Source organism: Muntiacus reevesi, chromosome 12 (genome assembly GCF_963930625.1).
Source record: "Muntiacus reevesi chromosome 12, mMunRee1.1, whole genome shotgun sequence".
In the NCBI taxonomy this organism is placed as follows: domain Eukaryota; kingdom Metazoa; phylum Chordata; class Mammalia; order Artiodactyla; family Cervidae; genus Muntiacus; species Muntiacus reevesi.
The window spans coordinates 13,068,645-13,087,916 of NC_089260.1; the positions used below are offsets into that span (position 1 = coordinate 13,068,645).

The following is a 19,272-nucleotide window of genomic DNA, read 5'->3' on the forward strand; positions in this document are numbered from 1 at the left end:
GGTTCCCCTCTTAAACTATTAGCCACCCCCCGCCCCCCCAATCCTTGGAGCAGTTGAGAAATAGGTACGCGTCTCCCCTGCCCCCACCTCCCATGGAAACCTGTTGAGACACACGAGGAAACCCAAACCCACACTAAAAACGACCAAAAAAAAAAAAAAAAACTGAAGAAATCCTCCTTGGCTGGTTTTTCCAGGATGGCCCGCTGGGCAAGGTGTGAAATTCCGTCTCTCCCTCTGGGCAGGCAGGTGGAAGGTTCTGGGAAGGCAGAGCTCCCTGGTCTCCCACCAGCCGAAAAAAGTCCGGGCTGCGGCCCCGCTCTCCGCCTCGTCGGAGGCCAGCTCCCCTCCGCCTCTCCGCGGTCGGACCTCCCCCCGGGCCACCCGGGCCGAGGCGGCAGGCAGGCGCCGCTACCTGCAGCCGCACGACTCCACCACCATGTCCTCGTACTGCTTGTAGACCACGTTGTTGCCCGCGTCGATGTACAAGATGCTGATGGGAGTCAATTTGGTGGGCACGCAGCAGCTGGGCGGGGTGGAGCCGGGGTCCATGGAGTTCATCAGCGTCTGGATGATGGCGTGGTTGGTGGGCTCCAGGTGCGAGCGCAGCGGGAAGTCGCACACGCCCTCGCAGTGGTAGGCCTCGTACTCCAGGGGCGCGATAATCCAGTCGTCCCAGCCCAGCTCCTTGAAGTTCACGTGCAGGGGCTTCTTGCTGCAGCGCAGCCTCGACTTCTTGCCGTGCCGCTTGCCGTGGCGGCTGGCGAAGGCCGTGCGCCGCCGCCGGCGGCCGGGCGAGGGCGGCCAGGTCCCGGCGTCCGGGGTGCCCGACGGCGGCGGCGGCGGCGGCGGCCCCGACCCCTCGGCGCCCGCGCCGGGGCCGACCACCTCGGTCGCCGAGCCCAGCTGCTCGCGCATCTCGGCGAACAGGGTCTTGCGCTGGGACCTGGAGAACACGACGAGCAAGGCGCGCTCCTGGGGGGTCCGCACCCTCCGGCCGAAGCCCAGACTCCGCAGGTCCGGGGGCGGCGGCTGCTGGGGCCCCGGCGCGCGCGCCTCGGCCTCCCCGGCGCCCGGCTCGCCGCCCCACGCGGCCCGAAGCTCCAAGCACAGCTGCTTCCAGGGCTGGGGGCGCAGGCCCCGCCACACGTCGAAGACTTCCCAGCCGGGCCGGGGCGCCCCCTGCGGGTCCAGGCTCCGCGCTTCCAGCAGCAGGGGCGACTGACAGGCGAAGAGCTGCAAGCGGAGCGGCCCGGCCGGCGGCCCCCAGGGCGAAGCGGGCGCCTGGCGAAACAGCCGCAGCTCCGCGCCCACCAGCTCTTCTTTGTCTGAGAGCGTGGACACATCAAACAAATACTTCTGTCTCCGGAGAGGAGTGTGCGAGAGATCGTCTGCGAGATAAAAAATAATAATAATAATAATTACAGTCAGTTTCACTTAAGAGGGAGATCTGCCCGGAGCTCTGCGGCCGCCCCTGGGATGGAGCCGGGGCAGGTCGGTAGGGGTCCCGGGGCGCCCGCCCGGGGAGCTGACCACCCCGGCTCCCCGCCCCGGCGGAGCGCGGCAGAAAGGAAGGCGCACCAGGGCGGCCCCCTCGTCCCCATCAGCGCGGGACACCCTGCGCGGAAGTCGGTGGAGAAGGCAACCGCAGCGGCCTCCCAGGTTTCCCCCTCCACGCACCCCCAGGAGCCTGCGTAACCACTAATGCGCCCTTTGGCCGCGATACCTCCACACCTCCGCTCGGCTGGCTTGTTCTCATCATTCCCGTCTCAGTTCAAATGTCACCTCTTCCTAAAGGGCCATCTTCGACCACCCTGATCTAAAAGCAGACTCCCTCGGTCACTACCAGGGGACCCTGGTGTATTATTTTCCCGGCACTTAGCACGATCTACAAGGACCTCGTTTGTATCTGTCTCAATGGTCTGCCTTTCCCAGCAAGAGCCATGCCCCACCTCCAGCAGCCCATAGGAGCTAGCCCCCTGTGCGGGCCAGTCTTGCTCACCGCATTGTCTACCGGCCTGTCTGACCTAGGGTACACGCCAGTCAGTAAGCGGGGAACTTCTTGGCTGCCTTTTATAACTATCTAGGGATAGATAGTTAAATGGCAGCACCAGGGCGTGCGTCAGCCAACTGGATCAATATCTGAGGACAGGGCCTGAGCATTAGAGTTTTGTTGGGGTTTCTTAGCTTTGCTTTAAAAAAAAAAAAGAAAAAAAAAAAAAGCTCCAAGTTGATTTGAAGGGACAGCCCAAGTTGAAACCCAGGGGTCCGGTGGAGCGGTGGAAGATGCTGCCCAACAGACAAGCTTGCTGAAACCTTTAGGCCGAGTACGAAGTTCACAGGATGCAGAGCTGCAAGGCAATTTCTTTCTTTTTTAAATTCATCAGTCACTTAACAAACAAAAGAGCAAGAAGGGTTTCCAAAGTCTGCAAGGGTGCAAATGAATCAATGCTAACACCAGGCATCTATCCATTGAGAAGATCCTGCAGCCAATGAGAAATAAATATTATCAGCAAGGAGAAGAACCTAAGCAACGCATACACACAGAGTGACATTCTCCCCTCCTCCACCTACCCAATCTGAAATCGTCTTGCTTTGCAACTAATCCTGAAGATAAAATTTTTGGTTACCACTGAGAGAAAAAAATGGGGGCACCTGGAGGAGGGACAATAACAGGCTTTTAAAATTCAAGGTGAATTCCTGGGGATCCAGGCAAAACTGGACTTCTTTTTTGACACATCTGTGCATGAAGCCAATCCCACTTCAGTGTGCAAGGCGGAAAGCTAACCAGATTTTCCTGGGCTGCCTTCTCATAAAATATTTACAACCCAGCAAATACAAAAATCCCCAAAGCCCCCAGTTTGCCCCAGAAGCTAGTAAAGTTTGGGTAGACTTCAATAGTAAAAGTGTCACCGGGTCTTGGGGTCCGGCCCTCGATGCCTATCCAGATGTGGCCCCAGGGCACTGGATCTGGAGCCTCTGCCACACCCAGTCCCCACTCCAGGCTGACCGCTGGGCAGCCGGCCACCTCACTCAGTTGTGCAAGTCTGGACCTGAGATGGAGCTGTGGGAAGGGTTAGAGAGGTGAAAAGGGAAAAGTCGCTGGAGGCACTTGATTTATGGAAACCGAGACCTTCAAACCGACCAGGGTCACATTAAAACCAGTGGGGATTCAGCACACTTTATTCTCCTTTAAAGAAACCTGTGTCTGACAACAGTCAACCACCACCCAGATCTCTGGACCTATTATTGCCTGAGGCTTCCCCTTCCTGTCTCACAAATTTCTCTCTCCCCAAACTAAGGAGGTGATAAGAGGGACAAACCTAAGGTTCTTGCTGCACCAGCTCGATGTCTTGAGGGCTAACATATTTTTCATCCTTACTTTATCCATGAGCACAGATTGGTCCTGCAAGGTAAGTACTCATATTGTTCCCATTTTACAGATGGGAAAACCAAGGCTTGGAAAAACTAATTACCCAAGTCTGACAACTAGTAAGTGGTGGTATTCAGACCCAAACCTGCTGCTACTGCTCCAGAGTTGGAGCATTTAGCCAGTAAGCCCCATGACTCCCTGGAGAAAGAAATGGCAACCCACTCCAGTATTCTTGCCTAGAGAATCCTGTTGATGGAGGAGCCTGGTGGGCTGCTGTCCATAGGGTCGCACAGAGTCGGCGGACATGACTGAAATGACTTAGCATGCATACATGCATGCATTGGAGAAGGAAATAGCATCCCACTCCAGTATTCTTGCCTGGAGAATCCCAGGGACCGAGGAGCCTGGTGGGTCTTTGGGGTCACACAGAGTCAGACACGACTTAGCAGCAGCAGCAGCAACCCATGGCTCCCATTGCCGATCCATTAGAATCCAGGTCCTGGAGCCAAGGCAACTGGGAGTGGCCAGGGTATAAGTGATGAAGCATAGTCCAAACTGTATTTTCAGAGCTTAGTAGGAATCAAACCTGGGATCCTTTAGGAAATCATTTCCATCTCTGCTTACATAACTTTTGAGACAATTTGTCACTGGTTGGAGAGGTATAGGGGAAGAAGAAGCAGGTGTAAAAGATGATTTATTTCGTTTTCTCTCATGCAACACAGAGAAATCAGCCTGCTTTTGTTTTCATTCCTTTTTTTAAAAGCATGGACTGCCATACAATGCAAATCAGCCATAATTATACTTAATTCCCCTCCCTACCTGCATTGTTGTATGGCAGAAATCAACACAATATTATAAAAAAAATTTTCTTTAAATTTTAAGAAGTAGAAGTGTGAACTAATAAATGCTTAGTCTACACAGCTGAGTCATGTTTTTCTAGTCCTCAAGAGGGGTCAAAACAGAGGAAACCAGAGGTTTCCACTGGTTCTGCAGTCTTGGGATTCATGTGATTTTTCTAGCAAGATCAATCTGCTTCCCCACCCATTCCAGAGGTAGGAGAAAGAATATAAATGGGGGCTTCCACCTGTATCCTGCTCTCTTTTCTTCCTACACCAGCTCCATCCCACAGTTTGAGGGGCCTCACCTGCATGGACACACTTGCCACAGATGCATGCTTCCCCAGCTACAGGTGCACACACTGGGCAGTCGACACATCCCTAGGAGGACAGACCCAGAGAAGCAGCTGACCAGGGCCTGGAAGTGGGCTCAGGGCCACGTGAGCGAGAATGGTGGCTCAGGCACCAGAGCAGAGCAGTGTGAATAGCTCTCCAAGCCACTGAACCTGCAGTGGTCCCTAAAAAGGCATCATCAGCTTTCCCCAGAAACCTGTTAGAAATGCATACTCTCTTGGGCCCCAGAGGTTTGAGGTGGGACCCAGAATTTGCATTCTCCTCAGTTCCCCTGTGATGCTGGTTGGGTCCCCACTGTAGGAACCACACATCTAGCCAAGCCCACCCCCTGGGCTCTTCAAATGCCCCACCAGGTGGGGAGGGCCACATGGGGATAAAACACGGCCAGGGCAGGAGCTAAGGCAGCAGCACCAAAACCAAGTTCCTATTGCTCCCTGCTCCTCCTGGCCCCTGCCACAGCCACCCCCACGTTGTTGTTGTTTTTTTTTTAACTCTTACAGCCACATGTGTCCAGAACCTCTAATCCACCATCCGTGGCTGGTCTGTGAAGCTCCCCTGTAGACCACATTCTGCACCTGTCTGGACCTGCTCTGGAGGCATACATCACAGAAATAGCCCCAGAGGAGGCTTCCAGCTTGGGGAGTGCACACACCATCCACTGTGACCCTACAGACACTTTGCCTGCCGATGCTGGCATCACAAGGCCTGGCTCACGCTGTCCTGCCATCTGTGGGTAGAAAAGCAGCCCTTCACACTCCCTCCCACAAGCCTCCTCTCCCATCATTGGAGTGTTAGTTGCTCAGTCGTGTCCGACTCTTTGCGACCCCATGGACTGTAGCCTGGTCAGGCTCTTCTGTCCATGGGATTCTCCAGGCAAGAATACCGGAGTGGGTCGCCCTTCCCTTCTCCAGGGAATCTTCTTGACCCAGGGATAGATAGATCGGGTCTCCTGCATTGCAGAAAGATTCTTTACCATCTGAGCCACCAGGGACGCCCAAGAAGCAAATCTCAGAGCGTAAAGTTAAAGGATACCCGAGGGCGCCTTAAGTCAGGATACCCAGGAGAGCGGGGTAAGGCAGCCTCCCCCGCCCACCCGCACTAATCCAGCTGCGGACCGCTCCCGCGCGCCATCCTGCAAACCGTGTCCGAAAACCCCAAACATCCTTTGGTTTGGGGCGGAAAGGGCCCGGCCCGCACTGCATTTCCCCAGGACATCTTGCCATATGTCCTCAACTTGAGTTCCCTCTTGAGAATCTTGGTTGCATCGTGCGTCACTCTGCGGGGCCCCGAGGGCGCCCCGCAGCTCCAGCTGGCCCCCAAGGCCCTTCGCGCCCAGACCCTGGGCTCCAGGACGCTGCCTAATAGCGCGTGTCCCGCTCGCGTCCTCGGAATCTGCCGTGACCTAAGCGGCCACTGCTGGGCCTCCACCAGCCGCCCACCGCTCGTCTTGCCGCTTGTCCTCCGGCGACGGGCTGCGGCCCAGAAAGCCGCGGTGACACCGAGGTCTCCCACCCCTAGTCCGCTAGGTGCGGGCGGAGCAGGGAGGATAATCGCCTGTCTTCACAAAGGGGACTCGGGGGTCTTAGCTGCTCAGCCTTTCCCTCCCCCCCACCCCCCACTTCAAAAGCATCCCTGAATGCTCCCGGGAGCGCCTCTGTGCCGGGCGCGTGCTCAGGGTTTGGTGACCTCGGTCCCGTGAGTGAATCCTCAGCGACAGCGTTCGAGGCCCGTTCTAACTGTTACTCACTCACTCTTTTATAGGTGAGAGAGCAGGCTCCACGAGGAGTCATCTCTCGCCCAGGGTCTTGCAACTCGGAAGGCGGACACGATCTGAAAGTCTTGATTCCGACCGAAGCTCTGGGTCCGAAGGCCACGCCCCTCTTCCAGGGTTCTGATTGGGCGGCCGGGCAAAGAGGGAGGCCAAGAGACGCACAACCATCACAAAGCCGCCAACACAAAGGGCGCTGGGCACCGCCAGGAATTCCTCCCCCTCTCACCCCCCCACCCCCCTCCCCCCTTTACTGGAAATCAGAAAGCAGGGAACCCAGAGCTGGCTTGGAGCCTCTTCTTCCCAGGGCACTCAGCCCTGAGGTTGCCCAAGCCCACAATTTGGAAATAGAGCCAGGTGTACTGGGTGAGTAAAAAGGAGCCTTCGGTCCTCTCTGCGCTGGGGTATGAAGGTCTCTGAGTAATTTCTGCTCCAAATATTACCCTCTCCTAGACAGTGATCTCCTGGTCATCCCCCTGCCACCCCCCCCCCCCCCACACACACACACTCTTGTCCTGAGCCCTGCCTCCACCAAGATCTGAGCTTTGCAAACTGCTGACCTTGCTGAGCAGTCCCACTGATTCTTGAGGCCACCTGCACAATTCACCCTGTCTGAGATGCTTTTGCTCACCTCCAGCATAATCCTAACAGTAAACTCTGGTGTAAACACTCACTATGTGCGTACTAAGTCACCTCAGTCGTGTCTGACTCTTTGAGACCCTACCAGTAGCCCACCAGGCCCCTTAATACTGGAGGAGGTTGCCATTCCCTTCTCCAAGGGATCTATCTTCCTGACCCAGGGATCGAACACATGTCTCATGTCTCCTGCATTGGCAGACAGGTTCTTTACTACTAGCGCCACCTGGGAAGCCCACTATGTGCTGGGCATGATCTAAATTCTAGATTTATAGTAAGTCATTTAAGCTTCAAAATGACCTAAGTCATTTTCTTCAAAACAGAAGAAAGAAAAAATATCATTATTATGTCATGATTCAGAAAACTAAAACACAGGGCTCAAGTGTCACTTGTCCAAGACAGAGGTAGATGTGGCAGTCTGGCTGCAGTATCGGTGCCACACTCTGGACTTCCCAGTTGCTGACCTGTGTGTCTGGTAGAGACCCTGAGAATGTTCCAGCTCTTTTGTGCTGCCCATGACTGTGGGGAGGACCTCCACCCCTGATCTCCAAGTGTCAATCACTTTCTAATCAGCAGAACCAAAGGGATGGTCAACAATGGGACTTTTAAAATAGAACTCAGATGGAAACAACTTTCTCATCTGCAAAAGGAGAACATCGTGCCAGCTCACAGTCACTGGGGGAAGGCTGGCAAATGAGATAGAGTAAGAAAGACATTCGAGGATATGTGTACATGATAGTTACTACTGACGACATGGAACGAGCATAGGAATCTAGAGTCTGAGACATGATTGTGATCCTGACCTGTAACTTGCTGGTTGGATGATCATGGATGGACTCTCCCAGCATCATATGCCTCATCTGTAAAGCAGGAAAATGACCCCCAACTTTGCAGAGTCATTGTAAAGGTCAGAGTGGAGGCAACCAGAGTTGGCTGTGCATTACAAACAGAAGCACCCAACGAATGTAGCCAATATTACTATAACTACCTACGGCCAGGTAAGGGGTCCTGGGGGAAGATGCACCTGTCCTCCTCTTGGCCTTCTTTGAGATGCAGTCCAGTTCTCTCCACAAGATTTTCAGAAGTGAGTGGAGGGGAGGTGTGGGGCAGAGGGGTCAAGAGAGAAACAAGGGCTTCCAGGGAAGGGCCAGGCCCATAAGGGTTTCAGCTTCACCCCCATCACCTTGCTCCATCTCAGTCCCTAGGCGTTATCCACTGCTCTGGGTCCCTCCCACAATGCCAAGTGAACAACCAACCTCCAGCCAGAACCTCATCAAGGACAGGGCCCTCCTCTGCAGGAAGCAGGTAGGCAGTATGCAAATCCACCACACCCCTGAGAGCCCTAGTGACGGGTCTCCTTGCCCCTCACCTCCCACTCTCCTGTTGGTATCTTTGTGGGGCACAGACTGTCCACAGAGCCAATATCTAGGGTACAGGAGAGGTGTTCCCTAGCTTCATCAGGCAGCTTGGAGGAGACGGGGTCATAGCCATGAATGACGCCTTGGGCTTCAGTGCGAGGAGGCCGTGGCATCACAGTCCCTCAGGAGTTCCCCTGGGCCAGCGCTTCCTCACCACACATTCACCCAAAGAGCCTTCGCTCTCGGACTGTTGGCTTCCCCAGTGTTTTTCCCAATAGCTTGCCCTGAATTTCTCAGCTTCTTTCCACCTTTTACAGACCAGAAAGGCCCCGGGAAATCCTCCACAGAGGACTTTTCCACCCTCTTCCCAAAGCCTCAGCACATTCCTGCCCCGTCTCCCTGGTTCTAGCCAGGGGGCCTTAGGAACCACAAAGAATGAGTCTGGTGGCCAGCCTCCATCCGGAAGAGAAACCTCAATGTTCCCACAGCAGGTTTTCACTCAGCCTGTGGCAAACCAGTGAGGCTGGGTGGGGAGTGAAGGGGAGCCCCGGTTTCCACCCAGCTGGGAAAAACTCCGCTCTGCCAGGGAGCTTTCAGCAAGTTTCTGGAAGGAGACAGGCTAGCCCTTTACCTGAGCTCTGGGCACCCCTAGTAGGAGTCCAGAGGTACTTCGAAGAGACTCCTTTTGTCTCTCAGGATGAAACAGATTCATTTATAAAGCAGTTTCCACGCATGTGGTGCAAACTCTCCTGGCCGCAGGGGCCCATGAGCCAGAGATGCAAAGCCCAGATGAAGGACACCTCACCAGGCGTCTCTCCTCACTGACATCCTATCCTCGGCTCTTGACCACAGTGGCTCAGATCTTAATTTGACAGCACCGCAGTTGAAATCCAAACAGAAGCTCGCAAGCACGCCACACGTTGGACCTTGGTACCTTTCCTCTGCCGCTAAGCAGCCTGAGACCAGCGGCTTCAGCCGCAGCATCGTCTGCAAGCCACTGCTGTCTCCAGGACCCTCGGAGCAGGATCCACACCTGGTTGATTTGCCCAAGTTCTCCCCACCTGCTTTGTCGACCTGTATAGGGTCACCTGGGAGTCCACGGAGCTACATCGCATGCAGCCCTGAAACTGCCCTTTGGGCTGGAACATGATCGCGGCCTCTGGACTTGAGAGCTTAGAGATTCAAAGCAGAAGAAAAGCTTCCCATTTTACGTTGTTTCCCCTCCACGGCCAGTCCTGAAGTTGCAGGTGGGAGGACAGGACGGTCTCAAACTGGCCTATGGTTATGGGCGGGATACTGGAAGGTCAGCGCCGGGGCGGGGGCGGGGGCGGGGTGGGGGGTTTCCTGCGCTGGAGAAACCTCAGTGATGCGTGCTTCTTCAAGTGCTGAGCCGGACACTCCTCCTGAGGCCGGCATCGTGGCAACTCAGCTCCACTGCGTTCACCTAGGGCTGAGTCCCGAAATAACGCGCTAGCGTAAACAAGATTCCTCGTGGCAGTTATGGCCCATAGTCTAGCATCCTTCAATTCCCTCCCCACCGCTCCACTGGGCGTGGGAGCGGCGGTCGGCTGAGAAGTGGGATCGCGACTGGACCAAGTTGCCCGGAAGCCAGATTTGCAAAACAGGCGCACGGATTCTCTTCGGGTCCGAGGTTATTTAGGAGGGGAAGGGGGAAGGGTAAACCATCCCCGATCGACCCCAAAGTTAACCCTCCGCGCTGCCACTGCTCCTGCTTTCCGCTCCGCTCCAGCCGTCAGACCCGCGCCCGCCGGGGCCGGAGGCCCGCCTTCTCCTCCTCTGCACGCACGCCCACTACCGGGTCCCTAAACCCTCCCCGGCCCCCAGGCGCCCGGGCCACGGGCGGCGCAGCGGCGCGGCTCCCCGCGAACGCCGGTCCGCGCCGCCCGGCGGCTCCCAGAGCCTGCAGCAGCTCACCCCCAGCGGACCCAACCCTGGGCCCCCAGCAGCGCTAATGGACTGTCCTGGAGGGCAGGTAGCAGCCTCCCTGGAACGCATTTTGCCGACGGGGACCTATTTGATCCCTGTAAACAAGAGACTGGAGAAGGGAAGGGCAGCCCACTCCAGGACTCTTGCTTGGAGAATCCCATGGACAGAGGAGCCTGGCAGGCTTTCTAGTCCATAGGGTCGCAAGAGTCGGACACGACTTAGCTACTAAACCATCACCACCACCAAATAAGAGACACCATTTAACCGGCACTGAGCTTGAAAATGAACAGCCAGGCTTTAAGGGCGCGGGGGTGGGAGTGGGAGTGATGGGAATGGGGTTGAGGGAGGTGGTAGGTAGCGAGCAAGGAAATCGCGCTGTGAATCCACATTCCTGCTCGCCACCCCTCGCGGCCTCTACTCGGACCCCTTCCCACGTCCAGAGAGCATCGCTTACCCAGGGGTATTCCATACCCGCAGAGTTCCAGAACTAGAGCCCTCCTCTGCACTTAAGAGGCTCTCAGGGATTATTGTTGATTTGCTCTGGGTCGTTGGATACAAGCAGAAGTCCTGGCTGGAAACAAAAGTTTTCCTTCTGCCCTACTACATCTTTCCCTCACCTATCTGCTCAGTTGCCTTCTCCCTCTCCGACCACGCCGCCCCCAGGAAGATGTCACCAGTTTCCCCGAGGTGTGTGGCAAGAACCCCAGAGCTCCAGCTGGCAGAAAAAACGGGGTGCACTAGAGCGCCCATCAGTCCAACGGTCTGCGTTCTCCGAGGTCACTCTGGTCAGAAGGGGGAGCTTTCATGTCTTGACTCAGTTTGCGCGGGAAGGGATTCCCAAGGCCTGTAGTGGGTTGTGGCTAAGGGAATTTTTTTTTTTTTTTAATGTGCAGAAACGACAAGGATGTTGGAGCACGCTTTTCGATCCCCTCCCCCTCACCTCCTGCAACTCGCAAACTCCCGGAGCCCCAGAGCCAGGAAAAAGCACACTGTCCTTTTCTGATTAGCCTCTCCTGCTGAGGAAGCCCGGCCCAGAATTCTGGCGATACTTGCCCTCTCGCTGTAGACGACACTAGGCGTTCTTAGCCTCTTGCTAAAGCGGCATTTGTAAGGCGGCCCTTAAGGCCTTAGGGATGGGAGTGACAGTAACTGCCGTTTAACAACGAGCCCATGGCCAAGGGTTAGGTTTATGGCCTGAAAAATGTTTTAGTCATCCCATCCAGAAGGGCAGAGCAAACTTCCCTTACCCCCGGGTTAGTTCCAGGACCTGCCCGTTCACTGGACTTGAGCGGGATCCTGAATCTGGAGGGCTTTGCAAACCCTGCGCGGGGCTCACGGGGGCGCGTCCTCACCCGCACGCACTTGAACGCTCAACAGTCCTTTCCCAAGGCTGTTCCCTCTTTCCGGGGAAATAAAGCCTAGATTGGAACCTTCTGCCGGCTTCCTCACTTGGCCGTCTGGTCTGCATTAGTGTTTTTATAAGGGACTCAAACAAATCGAATACAAGGTCACCAAATAATTAACAGTTGTGAATTCCCTCCATCCCCATTAAAATACTTCCCTGCTTATATTTCATTTTCCGTTTGCCAGCGACAACAGGGTTCGGGCAAAAGCCCGGCTGCGTTGATTGCACCACTCTGCGGCCCAGGTCCACCCAGAAACTCGCTGTTTTGCATAAACATATCGCGCCAGACGCACTTCAATCAGGAGGGAACGATGCCGCTCCTAGAAGTGCTTCCCGCCGCCAGGCTATCCCCACGACTGTCCTGCTCTGCCCCCTGGCAATCGCGACCCAGAAGGTAAACCTAGAAGCCAGCGATCCCGGGCAAACTCTCCCGAGGTTCATTTCCAGGGTGTCAAGTTCTTCAAGGATGTTCAGATCTTGGTTTTTTGGTTTTTTGTTTTTTGGGTTTTTTTTGGTTTGTTTGGTTGGTTGGTTTTTATCTGTTCCCTACTGCCTCCTTTCTGAGAGTGCTATTGTAACAACAACAACAACAAAAAAAACTTAAAGCATATTCTTATTTCAAAATTATCTGGAAACCTAACTCACAGCAGTGTTGTAGATTCATTTTATTTTCTTCATCCTTAAGACGCTGTTTTTTTTTTGGGGGGGGGGGTCCCTTGTTGGAATTAACGTGGTGCTTCTCACTAGGTAAAAAAGTATGAGTTTCACCTCGCTCTCCCTCACCCTCTATCTTACAGCCACATTGAACTCACAGTTCTCACCGTCTGCCTTTCCCAGGCCCCGGGGTTGGGGATCCAAGCCTCCTGTACTTGTGGTCTTTTAATGTTATCATGTGCTAACTGCAATGTCTGTATATCCAACCTGGTCCATCCTGATCCTGTGACTGCGCCAACACACACATGCACACATTTTCCCATCTCTGTGGATCCAAAATCATCTTGAAAGCTCAATTTGGAGGCATTCTTAAAGGTCAGGGCTTCCCTGGTGGCTCAGCTGGTAAAGAATCTGCCCACAAAGTAGGAGACCTGGGTTCGATCCCTGGATTGGAAGATCCCCTGGAGAAGGGAATGGCTACCCACTCCAGTATTCTGGCCTGGAGAAGTCTGTGAACTGTATAGTCCATGGGATCGCAAAGAGTCGGACACGACTGAGCGACTTTCACTCACATACATGCTATGTGAAAATTACCTTTAAAAATTAAAGGTCAGGGATAAGGTGGTTTTTGCCTTTTACAGGGATATCAAAGAAGAAGCAAGGTGCATCTCAGTTTCAGACCTGTGAATTCAAAGTTTCACTCCAACTCCTAACTGCGTCTTGAGAGATTACAGAGGTAGGGAGTCTGTCAATTTTTTCTACTTCTGTTTCCTGCCACCATCCTTTAGAAATCTCCTCTTGCCTTATTCTATCCATATAGCGCCAGAGGTAAGCATGCAGAACTGGCTATATGCTTCAGCTCTCATTAGCTGTGTGACCTTGAACAACCTGCTTAACCTCTCTGCCTTCTTTAAAAACATCTGTAAAGGGATTGTAGCACTTTCTTCCCGGGGGAGGGAGGTGTTGTTAGAATTAAATGAAATAATTCATGTGACAGATGTTAGCCAAGCATTTGCCGAGCACACAGTAAATGCTCAACATGTCAATATATCCCAGTTATATCGGAAAGCAAACTGAAAGGGTGGACATATTTTTAAAAGTTTGCCATCAAGTCTTCTCCTGGCGGGTTGAGAGAAGGAGGCAGGGAGCGAGGCAGTACAGAACATGCAGTCGTAACAGATCTAAAGCGCTCTGAATCCATCCGCGCTGGGCAGTTCATCCGCACGCTCCCATTCTTAAAACGCAAGCTTTGGGTGTAACTTTTGGGGTTCCGGGGTCCCCAGGTGAGGAAGACTTTTTTTAGAAATACTGTACGTTAAGTAGTCCAGGCCTCAACAGCGGGCTTCAGGATTCCTGACGTGGTCTTTGCTCCTTCCCCTGCGGGACCCCTTGCTTCTCAAAGCCAAGCCTGCCACACTCGACGGCGATTTAAACATCCCCGAGGCAAGGCGCCAAGTCAGCGCGGCCGGCGCGGCTCTCGGTTGGCCGCTTCTCTCTGCTCCTGTCCTGCCATCATCCCCAGCTGGGGGAGGGGAGGCCCGAGGGTTTGGCGCGCTTTGAGAGTCCCCACGTGAGAGGGGCGGAAGTCCTCGCCGGGAGCCGGGATGCGCGGCTGGCGGGTCCCTTCCATCACGGGAGACTAGACACCGTTTGATGTGTTATGACATGAACCCTCAATTAGATCGCTGAGTTGAAACACTCCAATCAGGGGCCCGATGCTAAGCAAGCCCCGGAAGGTCCAGCCCGAGGTCACCGCCGGTGACACATCAAATCAAAATCAGTGAGAGGGAAAGTGAGGCTTTCCCTTTATCAAGCTGGCGCTGTGGCCCGCAACGCACCCCCGCCCCTGCGCGCCCCCTCCTCCGCGCGCCCCCTCCAGCCCGCGGCTTCGCACTCCTTCGCCCCCGCGCGGCGTGCTACCCGCCGCACAGCCTTCCCGCTCAACAAGCTGCCTTTCTTCCCGTTTTCTGGGAACCTGAGGGCTCTGGGGAGACCGCGCCTTGGACGCGGCGGGCCAGGTGGTCAGGCCGCGTCTCCTCCGGCTGGGGACCGCGTTCGGGAGTGGAAGCCGGACGTCTGGATCTCGGTCCGGCTAGCCTGGAGAGCTTGGCTCGGGAACAGAGCCCCCCAGCCCCCCGCCTCCCCCAGGCTGGGCGCGCAGCCAGTCCCCTCCCTACCTCCGGCGCCCAGGGGCGCCCAGCGCGATGCCGGGGAGAGGCTGCCGCGCAAGTCAGGGTGAAGCGAGCCCGCGTCTGCGCCTGAGCTGGAGTCCCCAGAGACCTCCCACACTTGCCCCGACGCCGCAGGCTTCGGTAGACGCCTCCCAGGAGCCCGCAGGGTCCCCTGGTCCTGTGCCAAACTTTTGGGGGGCAGATTGCGAGTTAGGGGGCGTCTGTCTGGGGGAGGGGCAGAGGTTCTGGCCACTTCCCGCGGGAGAAGAAAAGGCGCGCCCAACGCCGGCCACCCTGGGCCTCAGGGACTTCATCCCCTGGGGAAAGGCCTTTAGAGTAATCCTCTCTGTTCTTCCTCAGTGTCTGGACTGGGGAAGTCTGGGGTAAGTCTTCGATTAGAGAATCAGAGAGGATGAAGGATACACAGAGCATCTGGAGGCAGAGAAACAACAGAGGTAGGGCTAGGGTTGGAAGTGGGGTCAGGGCGAACTGCGCCGGCAGCGGGGAGACCGGGGACCCTTATGCAACGCTGCGAAGAAGCCACTTGTATTTGCCAAGGTGGCTTTACTAGTCCTGAAATCACCATAAAATACCTGGCGTTAATTTGCCGCCCAGACCTTTCGGCAGCTCGTGAACCTCGCTGACCTCCGGCTGCAGACGCGAACGCCTCGCGGGCTGGACCCATGCGGGTCAGGAAGGCGGCGGCAAGGAAGGGGGCTTGGGGCCTGAAGCCTGGAAAGAGCTGGGGGCTCGGGGCCTGCTCTGTAAATTTCAAGGGCGTGCCAGTCCCCAGGTCAGCCGGGTGGTCCTCTCGGTCCGAACCCCGGCGCTGGCCAGTTCCTGGGCGACCCCACTTTCACTGACCTGGAAGTGGGAGGCGGGGAAGGTATATCAAAGCCGAGGAGCTACGTCTGGGCGGATGGCGGAGTGGACCGATGCCTCCTTCCTTTCTCCTCGCCCCCTACCTCCCCTTGGCTTTTTCCGCCTTCATCCCATCTCCTTCCACGTTATCGTCTCTTCAGGAGCTGAGTGCCCGGCGCCGGCGGATCCCTCCCCAATTTCTGGGACCAGGGGAGTGCGCGGTTCTCTCCAAGACACTTGCCACGCTGCAGACCCGCGCGGGCGGCAGGGAGGGGGGCTCAGGGGTTTCCGCAGACACCCACACATGCACCCGAGCCCACAGCGGGGCCCAAAGACGGGGCCCCTGGGTCGAAGCGCAGAGAGAGGCGAGTTGCCTGGCTGAGAAAGGTAGGTGAGCACACCCAGGCACCCACGTGGATTAAGTACCAACAAAACACCCAAACTGAGCCCACTTGCCTCTGCTCCCGGCTCTCCCAACCAGTTGTTGCCGCTGCCTCTGCAGAAATGACTTGGTTGCGGCCCCGAGGTCGCGGGGCTCCTATGCGGCTGACCATGCCCACACCCAGCGCCGGAAGCCGTCGGGTACCGGTGGAGCGGCTGGACCGGGGTACTGCCACCCGCCGCTCGCGGACTCGCTGCTCCGGACCGCGGAACTCACTTCTGCCGGCTTTTCCCGGAGCCGATGAGAGCTCGGGGCTTCCCAGCGCTCGCTCGGGTCCCAGGGCCGCTCGGTCCGTCACCGCGCAACTCCGGGCTTGGACCGCGCACCCGGTACCATCCGGGATTCCTCGCCGCGGGTTCCATCAGTCCCCTCCGCGTCCCCTCTCCAGCCCGGTCATCTACCCGCCACCTCCCGCCTTCCACGCTTCCTCTAGCAGCCACCAGACGTGCGGCCCCCACGCTGCTTTCTGCAAAAGGCGAGAGGAAGAAGGAAGGAATAGAGAAAGAAAGAAACAGACGAGAGAGGCAGGGAGAATTGCACACTGGAATAAAATCTGCAGCCGCGTTCAGAAACGTACTTGGGCTTGAGAAAAAGCAATTTAAGAGAAGAAAAGGAGGAGGTATGAAGAGCGGGAAGGCAAATTCACAGATGCAGAGTCCTGCCAGCGCCGGAGCTGAGCCCTGGCGGCTGACCTCCAGGGAGAAAGGAGTCGGGCGTCCTCTTTGCCACTTACCTAGTCCCCTGTCTACAAAGCTAGTGATCGTATTAGCCGACTTGGAAGACTGGAAAAAGCTGGCATTGATGCCCAGCTTCTCGGCGATGGAGTAAGTCCTGTAGATTGACAGCATGTAGTCGTGCGGCACCACGCGCGGGCCCCCGCCGAGAGGCTCCCGAACCTCGGGCTGCTGTGGCGGCCGCCTCTGGGGCTCCCCCTGCGGCCTCGGCTGGGGCTCCTGGCGATCCAGGGGCGCCCGGGCCGTGGCCTTCTCTCTCGGCGCCCGCGGCATCTTTCCTTCCTTGCGGCTTCGCATTCCCTTGGCGGAGCCCAGCTCGGCGGATGACGAGGAGGAAGAGATGGAAGCTTGCTGGAAACCCGGCAGATCCCACAGGAAACTGATGAGGAAGACGGCCGACAGCAGGACCCTGGAGGTATCCATGGCGAGCGTCTCCCGAGAGGCGGCGGCACCGGGCGCGCGGGGCGGCACGGAGCGGCTGGACAGCGGCCGGGGCCCGGCTCCTCCGGCGGACTCGGAGTGCGAGGAGCCGGGTCCCAGCCACACAAATCCCGGCCCTGCCACGCCCCCTCCCGCCCCTCGCCGGGAGGGGAGGGGAGAGGACTGAGGGGAGGGGAGGGGAGGGGAGGGGAGGAGAGGGTGGGAGGAGAGGCCGGGTGGTGTGGGCAGGAGGTGTGGGGGAGAAGGGGCCGCTGTGGGCCGGGGTGGCCGGGGAGGGGGCACGCAGCACCCCCGCGGGACGCACGCGGGGTTGCCGGGCGGTGCGCGCGGAGCGGGGCCCGGCGCGGCGGGCAGGAGTATGCGCGCGAGGCCGCTCGGCGGCAAGGAAGCCAGGGTCCTCCGCAGCGCCAGAGCCCCTCCAGCTCTGCTCGAAGCTCGGTCCTTCCGCAGCGCCGCGCTGCGCGGGCTCCCGGTCTTCCCCCCACCCGCCCCACCTCGGTCGCCTCCACTAGGCTGGGAGCGTGCAGCCCCGGGAGGAGGCGAGCGGTGGCGGCGGCGGCGGCGGCGGCGCCCCCCAGAGACAGCTCCGAGCAGGCGCCTCTGCAGCCGACTGCGCGTCGACTCCGGGCGGTGGTACCTTCCTTTCCCGGCCCCGGCCTCCAGGGTCAGTCGATCGCTCCCCCTCAATGGCCAGCCCAGGGGCCAGGGAAGCCTCTCGCCGCGCGCGCCAGGCATAGGGCTCAGCCCAGAACAGCACCGTTCTCTTGCTGGGGTTCCCGCTTTCCACAAAGATCCGGCGTCTGTTCCCGACCCTCGAGGTCACGCAAAGGCCACGAGTCTTTGGAGTCTGGATGGATGCTGAAAGCTGCAGCGCTCTCGTGCAGGCCCCAGCCTCTCTCCTCGCAGTCCCCAGCCTCTCGGACGCTGGCTTTAGGCGACTCTTTTCTCCTCCAGCTGACCCCCGGTCCTCTCCCCTCTCGAGGCCTGGCCCCCGCCTCCAGTGCGTCCCCATTTTCCCCTCTCTTCTTTTCCTCCCGCCTTCCATACTTCCTCCTTTCCCAAGTTCCTTCTGCATTCCAATCCCTCTTTCCCCAGCCTGCTTTTCTTCCCACACCGCCCTCCCATCTCTCTCTGCCTTCCCACCCTCTTCCTCCTCGGACCCCCCCCCCCCACTTCCCTTTCGGTGGACCCCTCCCTTTGCAGCTCTTCCCCAATCTGTTTCTCTTCAGCTCAGCCTCGCCCGGTCACGTTATCTCTCCCCAGATTCCCCGTGCCTGTCTTCTCCACCCACTGCCTCACTCATTCCGGGGCCTGACGGCTGAAATCCAGGCGGAGGGGCTGCCTCTCGCTCGCTGGTCTCCGTGCCCCTGGAGCGCTGTGGACGTCGAGTTTCCCCGTGCGTTTACTGGGTGCTGCCGGCACCGACCGTAAAATTCTCTAGAATCGCCCCAGACTCTATGGGAGGTTGGCCTTCCAGTTTTCCACTTTCACAGATTTAAACGATGAGACTGAGAGGGGATAAATGACTTTTCCAAGGACGCTCCGCCAACAGGATGTGCGGCCAGAAACAGAATCTGAGGGCGCAGGCTCCAGACCCAGTGCTCGTCCCATTCCTGGGCCGATGTCTCTACTTCATTCTTGCTTTTTTCTTTTCTTTATGGTTTTACTTGCTGTCAGATGATTTCCTCACCCACACCGCATTGTACATGTGTGTGTGCGCGCACGTGTTCCCAGTCTTCATATCCCCACCCTCTCACTTTCTTCCCCCTTCTCCCTTTTGCTATTTCATCCCTCCTTCTGTCCCTGCAGAGACCAGTCACCTGACTGCGTAAAGAGGGAGTTTTGCTTCCTTGCTCCCTTCGTTCCCAAACTTCCTTAAGGTCTGGACACTGGCCTCCCTAGGTAATGGCAAACACCTGAAAGAACCTGTTTCCTTTCATCTTCAACACGATCTTATGAGATCAGGGTTGTATTATCCCCATTTTACAGCTAAGGGAACTGAGGGCCAAGTTCACACTGCTCCAGAACCTGACTCTTAACCGCTGGGCTATGAACTGGTCACTCTCCTCTTAATCTCTGCCATGGGTGTCCCTTCTGGCTGTGTCCCTACTTATGGCCTACTTATGTCCCAGTTTTTATTTCAAGATTATCAAGCTCTAAAAAAAAAAAAAGATTATCAAGCTCTGAGATGTTAGACTCAAAGATGCCTTACCATAACCTTTTCTTACTTCCTTTCTCTGGGCTTCCAAATAGTTTATTTTATTTTATTTTTTATACAAACTTAACAAGATAAAA

General features: G+C 56.8%; 1 protein-coding gene across 1 annotated transcript; it reads right to left on the bottom strand.

The window, feature by feature from the left end:
• Positions 1-408: 408 nt before the first annotated feature.
• GDF6 (growth differentiation factor 6) lies at positions 409-16,959 on the bottom strand. The gene is made up of 2 exons (XM_065902470.1): positions 16,536-16,959; positions 409-1,388 (listed from the first exon to the last, which is right to left on the bottom strand). Exons 1-2 carry the CDS (start codon positions 16,957-16,959, stop codon positions 409-411), a joined length of 1,404 nt encoding a protein of 467 aa, XP_065758542.1.
• Between the last annotated feature and the right edge of the window lie 2,313 nt (positions 16,960-19,272).